Genomic DNA, 14,655 nt, shown 5'->3' with positions numbered 1-14,655 from the left:
CAGTTTTTTTTTTCCGATGTCAGTGCTAAATTGGGATATAAATTTAGTACTCCATGGAAGTGTGATACTCCCTGAAGCAACCAATAATGCAGAGGCCCGGATGATCGGGGCATGTGTCGCACTGAGTAGTCGTGCCCTTCCGTATCCCCCTCCTGTGACACACTCTGCACCTTTTTTGGGTCCGTCCCTTCTTTCCAGTATGGGGGACCACACCTGGAAAGTGTTGGCCAGGGACGATCCGGGCGCCTACAGTTCCCGAGGTACTCCGGCCTGCTCTTTCCCGGTCAGAAAAGATCAGGGCCTTGAGGACTGCCTCATAGAATTGGAGGAATGTCCCTGTGCTGCCAGCGCTTCGGGATAGTACAAAAGAGTTGTACAAGGCAACCTGTACCAAGTAGACTGCAACTTTTTTGTACCATGTCCGGGTTTTGCGCATGGCGTTATATGGCTTGAGGACTTGATCCGAGAGATCAACTCCTCCCATATACCGATTGTAGGCGACGATACAATCGGGCTTGAGGACCGTTGCCGCGGTACCTCGCACAGGGACAGGGGTGATGCCGTTACCATGAATTGTGGACAGCATAAGGACATCCCTCTTGTCCTTATACCTGACCAGCAACAGGTTTCCAGTGGTAAGGGCACGGGTCTCACCCCTGGGGATAGGTACCTGGAGGGGGAGGGCAGGGAGGCCGCGTTGATTTTTCCGCACGGTCCCACAAGCGAACGTGGATCTGGCGGCAAGGGACCTTAACAAGGGAATACTGGTATAAAAGTTATCCACGTACAGGTGGTAACCCTTATCCAGCAGTGGGTACATAAGGTCCCACACAAGTTTCCCGGTAACACCCAGAGTGGGGGGACATTCTGGTGGTTGAATCCGGGAATCTCGCCCCTCGTATATACGAAATTTGTAAGTGTACCCTGAGGTACTCTCACAAATTTTGAATAGCTTTACGCCATACCTCGCCCGCTTGGAGGGCACATACTGGCGGAAAATGAGTCTCCCCTTGAACGCAATGAGAGACTCATCAACTGCGACCTCCCTTCCAGGTACATAGGCCTCCATGAATTTGGCCCCAAAGTGATCGATGACCGGCCGTATCTTATACAGACAGGATCACCTCGGGCAGGATCACCTTGGGGTGGACATGCTGCATTATCGGAATAATGCAGACATTTCCGGATGGCCTCAAACCGGGAGCGTGTCATGGCTGTACTGTAAAGTGGGGTCTGGTATAGGACGTCCCCACTCCAGTATTGCCTGACACTGGGTTTCTTGACCAGGCCCATATGCAGCACGAGGCCCCAAAATGTCCTCATTTCGGCTGCACTGACCGGCGTCCAGCCACCGGGCCTGGCCTAAAAGGAGCCCGGGTGTTGAGCGACGAACTGTTGGGCGTACAGATTCGTCTGCTCCACCATCAGATTTACCAGTTGGTCACTGAAAAAATGACAAAAAAAGTCATATTCAGTGTAGCCCACTGTGGAAATCTGGATTCCTGATTGGCCTACAAAATCAGGAATCACAGGCTCGTATCGCTCTGGGCTACACCAGACAAGTTCACCGGCAGGGGGCTCCGGTGGATTTAACTGGTGGGCCGGGAAACCAGTACTAGCCCCAGAGCTGCTCGTACCAGGCTGGGCCACAGGGTCCCTAACATGGCGGTCCCCTTGCTCCGCCTGGCGGCGTCTCCGCCGCCTTGGGGGCTCATCATCATCGCTAGATGATGAGGAGGACGCGGATGACAACAGGAATGTGGGGTCATCCTCATCCTCACTGGGACTCTCGGAGTCAGAGGCAAGCTGGGCGTATGCCTCCTCGGCCGAGAACGTCCGGCGGGCCATAGGGGAGTGTGTGTATGCGTGTATATGTGCGTGTGTGTAACTCTTTATTTTGTGTGCGTGTGTGTGGGGGGCACGGGTGTTCACGAACTCACCCTAAAACTAACAGAAAAAAAAAAAAACAACTAACTAAAAAAAGGGCAAAAAATGTGAAAAAAAAAATTCAAAACCGCTGATCAACCGTCCGAAGTTGATCAGCGGTGAGGTGTGCGATGCGCTAACAGTGGCCGGACACTAAGTGCCGGCCACAGTCAGCGTACACCAAAAAAGAAAAAAAAAAAGAATAAAATGCAGGGGGTGGGGGGGGGGGGGGGGGGGCCGAAGTGGCAGCACCCCTGGGGGGTCTAGGGTCACACAGGTGTGCTGTGGACCCCAGACACCCTAACTTAGGGTGATGCAATAAAAGTTCACAAACTAACTTTCCCTTTTTTTTCCCTGCCTAAACCAAACTTTCCCTGTGCTGTCCCTATGTACCTCATGGGGGGTCCTGGGGGCACAGATCTGGTCCTGGGGGTGCTGGCAGACACACGTGCAGGCAGCTCCTCTCTCCTCCGGCTCCGGAACACAAAAGGAGGAGGAGAGGAGCGCCTGCCTCTTTTGAATCTGCCGCCGGACCGCCCACAGACCAATCAGAAAGCGATCCTGAGTGGTGATGTCACCATCACCACTCAGGATCGCTGGATGGTGATTGGTGGAGTGAAATCACACCACCATCACCATCCTGTTCCGGGTTATCGGGTCTTCAGAGACCCGAATATCCCGGAAACGCAGAAAACCGCAGGTCTGAATTGACCTGCGGTTTTCTGCGATCGCCGACATGAGGGGGTCACAGGACCCCCCGACGCATTTGCCCCAGGTGCCTGCTCAATGATTTGAGCAGGCACCGGGTTCCGATCACCGCCGGCCGAGCGGCAGTGATCGGAACCATTCATGACGTACCGGTACGTCATGTGTCCTTAAGAGGTTAAAGGCGGAAACAAGCAAACGCCCATTTAGGCGCGTTCCCACTGAAGTCTATGGGCAGGAACGCGCGACAATACGCCCCAAAGAAGCTCCTGTACTTCTTGGGGCGTAGGGTGTTTTACAGCGCGTTCGTACGCGCTGTAAAACGCTCAGGTGAGAATCATGCCCATAGGGAAACATTGGTTTTTGCCTGAGCGTTTTACAGCGCGTAGGAACGCGCTGTAAAACGCTCAGGTGTGAACCCAGCCTTATCAAGCTGATAAGATTATGGCTTAAATGAGTGTTCATGAGGTCTGCAGGTCAGAAGTCTTCACCTGAGCCGTCAGCTGACGGAACTCAGGAGGGACAGTCTGCAAATAGATAGATTTTTTTTTAACCCCATTTATCACAAAAAACAATTTTTTTTATTTATTTTTTACTAAAGACCAACTGAAAAAAAAGTGTTTTTTTAGCCCACAATGAGTAAAATGCAGTCATAAGAAAAATGTCCTCGAAGCTTTTAAATGTCATTTGTCCAGAAGGAAGTAGCTCTGCATATCTGATGCTTGGCACAATATTTGTTGGTGGCTCCTTATCTCCAAGCTACATGTTATCACGTTACCTGTTTAGTGTAGGGTTGAGTGTGTTGGATGGAGCTTTGAAGTGACAGATATTGATAGAATAGCCTCGGCTCCTGACGATGAGCTCTTGTTGGGAGTTTTTTAATGGTATTCCGTGGAGAATTTCTATTTCTCTTGTCATCTTCCAGTCCAAACAAATGCATGAAATGTGATCATGTTACGAAGGCTTATTACATGCATATTTGCCTCGGAGAGATGATGGGAACATTTCCACATAGCTGAATCTTGCGCTGCGGGTTCTTATGTATCAAGTAAGATTTAACCTCCTCCTGTATACCGCTAATGCAGCACAACCTCCTATATATCCGTAGACCTTACCTGGTGAACCTACTTCCTTGCCTCACGAAGATATCCAAACGTCAGGAAGAATCGGTACAAGAGACCCTGGCTGCTGCTGTCCCAAAGATCATGGCTGCCTTTGGTAACTTTGCCAATGATCATGAAATCAAGGTAAGGCTTTACTACTCGCATTCGTTCTCAAATTGAAATTCCAGATATATTAATTCCAGTATATATTTTATTTTCTGCTGCCAATAAATAAGCTGTAAAATCTCCTCTTCTAGGTTTTGCTGAAAGCGTTTATAGCCAATCTGAAATCTAGCTCTCCCACAATCCGACGCACAGCAGCTGGTTCTGCTGTCCACATCTGTCAGCATTCCCGGCGAACGCAGTATTTCTACGCTTGGCTTCTCAACGTACTGCTGGGTATGTTCCTTGGTCTAATTTCTTTCCATTTTTACTCGCCGCCTGATGCTGCCATTAGAATCCCAGCAGTGATGATAAGGAATACGTGGTATGAATATGTAACGCCCTAGCTGGTTCACATTAGAAATACACCTCTGTAAGGTTTGTCCTGTTGGCATATGTTTGGCTGGTTTGCTCTGCTGTTCCATCTTTTTTTTTAAATAGGCTATCCCATGAATTTGGCCCCATTCACACTACCGTATTTGTTGTTTGCATCTGATCAGCATTTTTTTGCAGACCTATTCATTTCAATGGGTCTGCAAAAGTTGCTCGCAGCATACCGTGTGTCCGTTCCGCGGCTCCGGAAAAAAAAAGATAGAAAATGTCCTATTCTTGTCCGTTTTGCTGACAAGGATAGGTATTGTTACAATGGATCCACAAAGAAACGGATGCAACACAAAAGGTGATCCGTATTTTCTAGCTCTTATTATTGGGGGACACAGACGTCCATGGGTATAGCTGCTGCCACTAGGAGGCGACACTAAGCAAAAAAGTGTTAGCTCCTCCTCTCAGCTATACCCCTCCTGCAGACTGTAATCAGTTTTCGCTTGGTGTCCGTAGGAGGCAGACATGTTTTCCTGCTGGTCTGCCAAAGCTTTATTCTTTGATTTTTATATAATATAATTTTTTTTTTTTTTTGCATCAGTTCCACTGCCTTGTTCCATTGTGTCTTTTCTCTCCCTCGAGATCTTTTTCTTGTGGGCCATGTCAGACATCCAGGTTCTCTAGCCCTGACTTGTTCATGGTCTTGCTGAAGTGTCCTTCTCCTCTGGCAGCCTGGTATGCAGTTCGGAGTTGTTGCCGTCTGGCACCCCTACTTCTTTCCCTGTGGGGGGCAAGATTCGTCACGTCAGCAGTTCTTTGTGCCTCGTTTTCCAGACACCATTTTTCAGTTCGTTTTCATTTTTCTCATGCCATGTCGTGTCTGTTGATCACTCTAGGGTGGTTTTTACCTGGAGTACTGATCCTTGGGTATCACTTCTTAAAAGTTTTCTGGGCCCAGGTTTTGTTTTCTCTCCCCGGTATTCCTGCAGTCTCTCCGTTTGTTCTGGTGACTGACTTATTTTCTTTCTGGTCCATCTGTGGATATTCTGTATGCTCTCCACTTCTTCTGCAGTCTCCTAAGCCGTGGCTTATGTCCCCTGTGCTGCTGTTCTTCTGCCCAGCCGGGGCCTCTGTGTATTCAGCCGCTCTCGGGCTGGCCTTCCTGGGCAAGGCTCTTCCTGTCTATTTTTTTCAGGGTTTTTTGGTGTGTCCTTCCCCTGCAATTCTGTGCGGGGCCTTATGAAAGGTTTTGGATTCGTTCTGGTCTTGTTCCCTCCCCATGGTATTGCTCTTCAATGTCCCATGGTCTTCTGTGTCCCCCAATGATACAAGCAAAAAAATAGGATTTCTCATCTGTATCATTGGGGGGACACAGGCTTGACCATGGGTATAGCTGTTGCCGCTAGGAGGCGGACACTAAGCACAAGGTGTGAGATCCTCCCTCCAGCTATACCCTTCCTACAGGGACTAAGCTAAAACAGTTTTAGCTTAGTGTCTGTAGGAGGCAGACCTCCCTGCGTTGCAGGCCTGCTGATTTTTATTTTTTTCTCTTTTTAAAAAAAAAATCATTTTTCTTTATTTCTTCAAAGGTGGTGATCCAGCTGGAGCCAGGGGGGCAGAAGACGCCAGACGGGTGAGTATTCCTGGCCCCAAAGTGCTCCCCTCCTTCCAACATCCTACCCTTGTCAGATTACCTTTTCCAGAGGCCCTATCTTGCTCTGTGCGTTGTCTCTGGTCCGGGGCCGCTATTAATTACGGCCCCGGCTTCTTTGCAGCCTACTCCCGCATCTGCTCCCCACGGGTTCTTATCCCCGGCCGGTCTCTCCATTCGGCCGGGGCTTTAGCGCTACCTCTGGATTACGGAGGCCAGCAGGCGAGTCCGGCCTGCACCGCGGGCCGACTCCATTTTGGGGGCACGGCATGAGTTCTCCTTGCCGTCAGCTGGAGCGAATCTGGGCACTGTTTTCTGTCTCCGCCCACATCCTGCGTTTAAATGCGCCTCCGGCGGGACGCTGGCAAGGCTCCTCTGGACATGCTGTGGAGGGACACAGGCCGGGAAAGCGCTGTTTCCCCTTCCTACAGGGTTTAACCTATCCCTCCCCCCCATCCTCCTTCCTGTCACTACAGGGTTCTCATTATGTCCGAGCCCAGGCCCCAAATCAGGCGGTCACTTCTGTGCGCCATTTTGCTTGTGCGTCGTGTCGCGCGAAATCTCCATCTGCTCAGTCAGATTCCCTCTGCTCTGCGTGCGCTGCTCCAACGTCAAGTGGCTCTGCCCTGGACCCCAATCGCCCCTACTGCCCAGCCTATGGTAGAGCCGGAGTTCCCTGTCAAGGATGGTACAGAACGTCTCCAATACCAACAAAGCTATTGTAGAAATATTGGGGCGTTTGCCGGCAAGGCAGTCCTCTGACCAGTCCGACTCTGGGGATCCTGGGGCTCATTCCCATCGCGGCCGTCCCGCTAAACGGGCCAGACCATCCTCCCCCCAAAAGGGTGTCTGTGTCTCCCGTTTTCCTCTGCCTCTCCGCCACCTCCTAGAGTGTCTCGCTCTGACGTGTCCTTCGTGGAAGAGGCATGTTCCCAGGAGAGGTTTTCAGATGAGGATTTTGTCTCTCCTGAGGTTCAGTCGTCCAAACTGTCCTCCATGGAGGACACTCTTATTACAACGGTTGTAGAGATGTTACAGGTTGAGGACCCCGCACCCTCATCTGCCAGCTTGGGTTTTTGCTTTAGAAGGTCCCGACACCCGCACAAGTGTTTCCCCAACCACCAGGATTTTGATTCCTCTCTTTCCAAGGAGTGAAATTTTCCTGATAGACGCTTAAATGTCCCTTATCCATTTCCGGAGGATTTGATGAAGAAATAGTATCCTCACCTATTCCCGCTTGGCTAAACATACTACCTTCCAATGGTGGATGGGGCTTCTTTCTCTGATATAAGGGACAAGAAACTGGAAGCTTTTGCAAAATCTTCCTTTAAAGCAGTGGGCACAGCACTACAACCGGTGCTTGCCTCTACATGGGTGAGCAAAGCTTTGGGGGAGTAGGCAAATAATTTGTTGGGGTCCCCTCTGGGGAACTGGCTGATATTGCCCTGCAGCTCTCCCATGCCAGTGTGTGTATTTGTGAAGCCTCTCTGGATGCGGCCAGGCTTATGGCCCGCTTGTCAGCCCTGTTGGTGGCTATTCGCCGTACCCTATGGCTCTCCTGCTGGGCGGCAGATAATGCTTCAAAGCTGACCCTGACGGCCCTCCCCTTTTACCAGCAGCAGACTTTTTGGTAAGCGCCTGGATGAGATAATTTCTGACGCTGAGAGCAGTCATTTACAACAGAACAGGGTTAGTTTCAACAAGTCAAAAAAGCGTAAGCCTCCCTCGCCCCTTTCTGAGTTTTTCCAGCCCCAAGAGGCCAGCCGACAAGTCTGCCTCAGATCAGAAGCCAAGCCTTCCTTCAAGCCTCGACCCTCCTGACGTCCCCGTCAACAGGGCTCCAAGTCTTATAACCCCAAGACCTCCTCTGCATGATGTGCAGTTTCTGGCGCCCTCCGATTGGGTGGGCAGCCTGCTTCATTTGTTTCGGCATATCAGGCTGGCTCACGTCTCGAATGCTTGGGCGAGCGAGGTCATTGCAGACGGCTACAAGCTGAAATTCAGTTCCAGTTTGTGGCTCTCCCGTTTGGCCTGGCCACAGCTCCCAGAGTCTTTATGAAGGTTCTGGCAGCGGTCATGGCCCTGCTCCTTGCCAGGGGAATGTTGGCGATCCCTTACTTGGATGACATCCTGGTAAAGTGTCCGTCACTCCGGGCGACGGCGGACAGCCTGCTCATAGTCCTGGACACCCTGGAACGCTTCGGATGGATCCTGAATCGGCAGAAGTCCTGTCTTTATCCATCGCAGTGGCTAATCTATCTGGGCATGGTGCTAGACACATTTCAGGCCAAGGTACTCTTGTCCCTGGAGAAGCTATCCACTCTCAGTCTTCAGATCCCTTGTTGCTGTCTCGTGCTCTTCCCGTTTGTCACTGCATGTGGGCTCTGGGTCACATGGTCTCTGCCTTCGAAGAAGTTCCCTATGCTCCGTTCCATACCAGAACTCTTCAGCGAGCCATTCTATCCCCAGCCTCCCTGGATCGGCCCATACGTGTCTCTGCCCCGACCTGCTGGGCACTCAGGTGGTAAATGGTTTCCCTATGCTGACGTCGAGCCACTTGTTCCTTCCTCTCCATTGGACGGTGTTGACAACGGACGCAAGCCTCCGGGGTTGGGGGAGATTGTTGGGAAATCTATCCGTTCAAGGCGTGTGGTCACGCAAGGAGCTCTCCCTCCCAATCAACATTCTGGAGTGGAGAGTGATTTATCTCTCTGCGGCATTGGACTGACAATCTCCAGGGTTCGAATTCAGTCTGTCAACTCCATGGCTGTGGTGTACCTCAATCACCAGGGCGGCACCCAGAGCTCGGCAGCCATGGCGGAAACGGCTCTGATCTTCAGCTGGGTGGAACAACAAATTCTGGCGCTGTCGGCAGTTCACGTCCCTGGCTTCGACAACTGGATCGCCGACTTCCTCAGCCGGGAGCGTCTCGGTCCCGGCGATTGGGCTCTTCACCCGCAGGTTTTTCTAACCATCTGCGAGCGAAGGGGTCGGCCAGAAGTGGATCTCATGGCCTCCCGCTTCAACTACAAGGTTGAGGACTTAGTAGCACGGTCCAGGGATCCCATGACCCTGGGGTGCGACACTCTAGTGATTCAGTGGAAACACAGTTCACGTTTCCTTACGTGTTCCCGCCTCTTCCTCTCATTCTGCGTCTCCTCCGGAAGATCAGGTCCGAAGGACTGCCCGTCATTCTCGTGGCCCCCTATTGGCCTCTCTAATGAACCCTGGTGTCTTCCTCTTCGGGAGGACCTCTTGTCGCGGGGACCGATCTTTCACCCGAATTTAGGGTCGCTATATTTAATGGCATGGCTGTTAAAGCCACAGTATTAAGGGCTCAGGGTTTCTCGGATGCTGTGGTCCAGACCATGATTCGTGCCAGAAAGCCATCGTCTTCCCGAATCTACCACCGGTCCTGGAAGTCCTATTTTAGTTGGTGCGAGCGTCATCAGCTGTCTCCTGTTCAGTTCTCGTTGCTGCGACTCTTGTCTTTCCTGCAGTCGGGCATGGACTTTGGGGCTGGCTCTCAGCTCCCTCAAAGGGCAAGTTTCCCTATGATACGGATGAGAAAACGAGATTCTTGTACTTACCGTAAAATCTGTTTCTTTTCTGTTCATTGGGGGACACAGCTCCCACCCGTTCTCTTGTTTACGGGCTTTTTCTGGCCTGTGTGGTTCTGGGTTTGTACATAGTTTGGTTTCGTGTTTTTGTCTTGCTTCTACTGCTTTTGCACTAACTGTTTTAGCTTAGTCCCTGTAGGAAGGGTATAGCTGGAGGGAGGAGCTCACACCTTGTGCTTAGTGTCCGCCTCCTAGTGGTAACAGCTATACTATGGTCAAGCCTGTGTCCCCCAATGAACGGAAGAGAAACAGATTTTACAGTAAGTACAAAAATCTAATTTTTTTTGTGCTTACCTGTAAAATCCTTTTCTTGCTGAGTTCATTGGGAGCCACAGCTCCCACCCCGTAAGTACATTGCTGGCTCTCCTTGATGGGTCCCTCCGTTTCTTGGTTCTGACCCATCTCCGTCTTTCTTCCTTTTTATTATTTTTTGTTGGCTTCTCCTGGCTGCTCCTAACTGATTAGCTCAGTGTCTGCAGGAGGGGTATAGCTGAGAGGAGGAGCTAACACCTTTTTGCTTAGTGTCGCTCCTAGTGGCAACAGCTATACCCATGGACTTCTGTGTCCCCCAATGAACTCGGCGAGAAAAGGATTTTACAGGTAAGCACAACAAATAAAATATTTTGCGGATCCTCGTTTGCAGGCCGCAAAATACATACGTTGTGTGAATGCACCCTTAAAGAAATAAAAAATATCTGGAGTAATACACATCATATATCAATGCTTCATTACTCACCCCACTGCAGCTCTGGTCACTCTCTGTGGATAGGTAGAAGCCACTTCCATTGAAAGTCAAGCACCTACATCTCTCAGGAGCACCTTGCACTCTGCTCTTGTTTTTTCCAGCATAGAAAATATCCTTAAGGGCTCATTCAGACAGCCGTTTGGAAGAGTCTGCATCAATTCCGGAACGGGTGCAGACCCATTCATTTCAATGGGGCCGCAACAGATGCGTACAGCACACCGTGTGCTGTCCGCATCCGTGTTTCCGGTACGCGGCTCCGCGGAAGAGAGAGAACATGTCCTACTATTGTCCGCAATCGTGGACAAGAATAGGCATTTTCTATTCTGGTTGCGGCCATGTGCTGTCCGCAAATTGTGGAACGCACACGGCCGGTATCTGTGTTATGCGGCTCCGCAAAACACTACAGCCATCTGAATTGGCCCTTACGCGCAGTCCCACCAATTACACTAATAAATAGCTGTATGATATGTAATGCACCTATCATTTCCTATATCTCTATGAATTTAGGTGTAGAGATGAATGAATGTTGTCTGGGCCACTTCACTATCTCTATAGAGAGCACTGAGAGGAGGAATGGAGCAGGGACGATACTGAGCATGTGTGTCCACCACTGACTGCAGGAGAAGGTCGACCAGAAGGATAAACAGCAGGGGACGCTACCACAGAGACGATTGGACATAGAAACCTAACAATACTTTTATTACATGTAAATTGCAGTAATACTTCATCCGAAATGTCTCTTCGTAGCACAGGGATGCTTTTCCTGGGCTAACTCCTTTTAACTGTATTGGACAGCATGTTTGACTTTGCAGTCCAAGAGCATCCTCCAAAACCTATGCGCAGGACATATGCATTTACAGTAGGAGTCAATGGTAACGGTTATATCCTACCTATCCCTGTGTGTGCACTATACATGGAGAGACTGGTGTTCACAGACTCTTAAAGGGGTTATACGGATTAGACAACCCTGACTGCTTTATCCTACAAGCAGCGCCACACCTCTATCTGCGGACAGTATATGGTATTACACCTCAGCCCCATGTCTTTGGTTCTGAGCTGCAATACCAGACACAACCCAGGGACAGGTGTGGCGCTGTTTGCAGGAGAAAGCAGTCATGTATTTCTAGTTTGTATGCTGTATAGACTGAAGGCTATGCAGGGGGGCTCTACGAGGTTTGTCTCTTGGTCGACTTCCTGTTCCCCATTTTCAGGGGTTTTGACAACAGCCGGTTCTTTTTGTCTGTGGTTTCCATTCAAGCCTTTGTTCTTGTATTTGTGCAGGTTTGTTGGTTCCTGTTGAGGATGAACGCCCTACTCTTTTGATTCTGGGCGTCCTGTTAACACTACGCTATCTAATACCACTACTACAGCAGCAGGTGAAGGACACCAGTCTGAAAGGAAGTTTTGGGGTGACACGGAAAGAGGCCGAAATCTCCCCTTCAGTGGAGCAGCTAACACAGGTGATCACAGTATGGCTGCCGGGCTCCATAGTTTTCTTTTCTCATTCAACCACATAAAAAAAAATACCGTTCTTGAAGAAGAGGTGCTATCCTGTTCCCTGACTTGTCTGTTTTACTGAGTAGTCCCAATTAAATCGTTCTGGAGCAGCGATGTTCCTCCGTTATTCCTCTTGAATAAATTGACAACTGGACTTTGCCCTAGTCAATAGCGCCTAGTCTGGCACTGTGTGATACTGACTATGTATGGACTTCTCCTGCTCCACCAGTGATGGCGCTGTACTGGACACGTTCCATAGTAGGGTTATTCCCATCTCCTCCTTCCAGCAGCCAGATGTGGCTGGACATACGGAGATGGCAGAGGAGGCTGTGCTATGCTGGTCACCCCTGGCGCCTGCTGCTTATAAGGGAGTAAAAACAAAATTCTGATTTCAGCCATGCAGGACTGAGATGGGATTAACCCTTTTAACCCCTTTCCGCGCTCTGATGTAGTAGTATGTGAGTTGCACTTTGACATTTACTGTTACATCAGTTTGATCGCATGACACTTCCATCCACGGTGGGATGACAGCTGTAACGCACATCCACAACTGCTGGGATTGGAGAAAACTGTGATCCCGGCAGTTAATCCTCTAAATGCCTGATTGCAGCGATGGGGTAAGAAGAAGCCCCACCTTATCTCTAACCACTTATAGATGCCAGGGTTAGCATTGACCACATCTAAGGGGCTAAACTGGTGGGAGTGGAGTGAACTCTGATCCTGGCAGTAACAGCAGCGTGCCATCTGTATAATGAGCACCTGCTAGTAATGGCATGGGCACAGCCTCATTCACACGTCAGGGATTCTGAGCCAAAACCAGGATTGGAGCCTCCACAGACATCAGGTATGAGGGAAGGATCTGCACCTGTTCCTTGCTTAGAGCCGCACCTGGTTTTGGCTCAAAATCACTGATGGAAATCACTGACCGAACACTGACATGTGAATGAGGCATAACACTGTACTATTATGGTGCTTTGCAGTAACTTGATACTTGAAGTGATATACTGTAAAAGTTTGGCGCAGGGCGGTTAAAATGAGCCAGTCACCCAGCCTCCACAAACAGCACAGGTCCTGTGCCAACATAACAAATGCTGTTTCTGTATTGAACGCCATTTTGTAGTGAACCTCCCAGGACCAGAGAGGTTGGGGCAGCTTGAATAATTGATTTTTTAGTAAAGGCTCATGCACACGACCGTTGGGCGTTTTGTGGTCTGCAATTTGCAGATCCGCAAAACACGGATACCGGCCGAATGCCTTCCGCATTTTGCAGAACAGAAGTGATGGCCCCTAATAGAACGTGTGTAATGCAGACAATTTTTTTGTGGTACGGCCATACAGGCACAGAATGCATTTCATTTTTTTGGGGGGGCCCCAATTAAAGTGATGGTTCTGCATACAGGCCGCAAAAAATAACGGAACGAACACTGATAAAAAATACATTTGTGTGCATGAGCCCTAAGTTGTCTAATATGATTACTGCATGCCCCTTCATTGTGACTATTGGTGACGTTCCTTTTGTGTTTTCTAGATTTATGAACTGACGTTACATTACACCCAACACCGGGATCATAATGTGGTGACGGGAGCTCTGGAGCTGCTGCAGCAGATGTTCAGGACGCCTCCCATCGAGCTCCTCCATGTTCTGACCGCGTCCGGAGGCATTCCACATGTCAGCGTGTGCCGAGATGAAGCGCACGGCCGCAGTCGTAGTGGGAGCATTGGAGAGCTCATAGGCAAGCATTACAATGATGGCGCCAACGCTGCTGCTTTTACACCCTGTTTGTCTCGTTCAGATGGACCTTGGTTTTCTTTTTAACTTGCTGCTGGTTATGATGGCAATTCCTGAATCGATCCCTAATAGGGATGAGCGAACTTGCTGTTTGCAGGTTCGGGTTCTGGGTGAATTTCCGTTATGGATTCTGTTGTCACGGAATATAACGAAATTATATAACGGAATGCACCATCGAAGCCTTTATGAGGCATTCCGTTTTGCATTCCCTCATAATAGAAATCTATGGCCTGCTTAACGGATCCATCTGGTTTCCGTTATGCAGGAGTCCTGTCCTGCATAACGGAAACAGTCTGGAATGCCTCTTAAAGGCTTTGATGGTGCATTCCTCCATAGTCCGTGATAACAGAATCCAGAACCCAAACGCCGAACCCCGAACTTGCAAACAGTAAGTTCACTTATCACTAATCAATATATAGAATACCGTCAGAGACCGGCATCAGGCCAGATACATACATCGCATTGTCATCTCCACTGCAGAACATTAAGTGTTGTTTTAGGCTACATGCACACGACAGTATGTGTTTTGCAGTCCGCAAATTGCGGATCCGCAGAAAAAACTGATGATATCCGTATGCCATCAGTTTTTTTTTTTTTGCGGATCCATTGTAACAATGCCTAAAACGGTCAAGAATAGGACATGTTCTATTATTTTTTTGCGGGGCTGCGGAACGGACATACTGATGTGGACAGCACACTGTGTGCTGTCAGCATTTTTTGCGGACCCATTGAAAGGAATGGGTCCGCATCCTATCCGCAAAAAAAAACTAAACTGAACGGACACTGAAACAAACAACGATCGTGTGCATGTAGCCTCATTCTGCTTTATTTAAAGAGGACCCGTGACCTCTCTCCCGACATGTGAGTTTTAGTCACTACTTGCATTTCCCTTATGTAATAACAATTCTTGAGCACCTTTTCTTATGAGACTATGTTGTGGCATTCCTTTATTATTCCTGCTAGAAGGTATGAATTAATTACTATCAGTTTGCAATGAAGGTCCAGATGGGTGTTACCAGTTGGGAGTGTGTCCCTAGTGTCTGGCTGTGCAGGGACACCTTTCATCTGGTAACACTCAGCTGGACTTTTATTTCAAACTGACATTATTTCTTTCATTCATAACTTCTAGCAGGAAT

At 49.4% G+C, this 14,655-nt stretch overlaps 1 protein-coding gene across 1 annotated transcript in view; it reads left to right on the top strand.

The window, feature by feature from the left end:
• Positions 1-14,655, top strand: part of HTT (huntingtin) — a 241,769-nt gene that overhangs the window by 40,814 nt on the left and 186,300 nt on the right. The window contains exons 6-9 of the mRNA XM_040419177.1: positions 3,740-3,878; positions 3,992-4,133; positions 11,515-11,693; positions 13,259-13,463. Coding sequence (XP_040275111.1) covers positions 3,740-3,878; positions 3,992-4,133; positions 11,515-11,693; positions 13,259-13,463 — 665 coding nt within the window. The remainder of the gene's footprint in view (positions 1-3,739; positions 3,879-3,991; positions 4,134-11,514; positions 11,694-13,258; positions 13,464-14,655) is intronic.

Source organism: Bufo bufo, chromosome 2 (assembly GCF_905171765.1).
Source record: "Bufo bufo chromosome 2, aBufBuf1.1, whole genome shotgun sequence".
In the NCBI taxonomy this organism is placed as follows: domain Eukaryota; kingdom Metazoa; phylum Chordata; class Amphibia; order Anura; family Bufonidae; genus Bufo; species Bufo bufo.
This window is presented reverse-complemented; position numbering and strand designations above follow the sequence as displayed.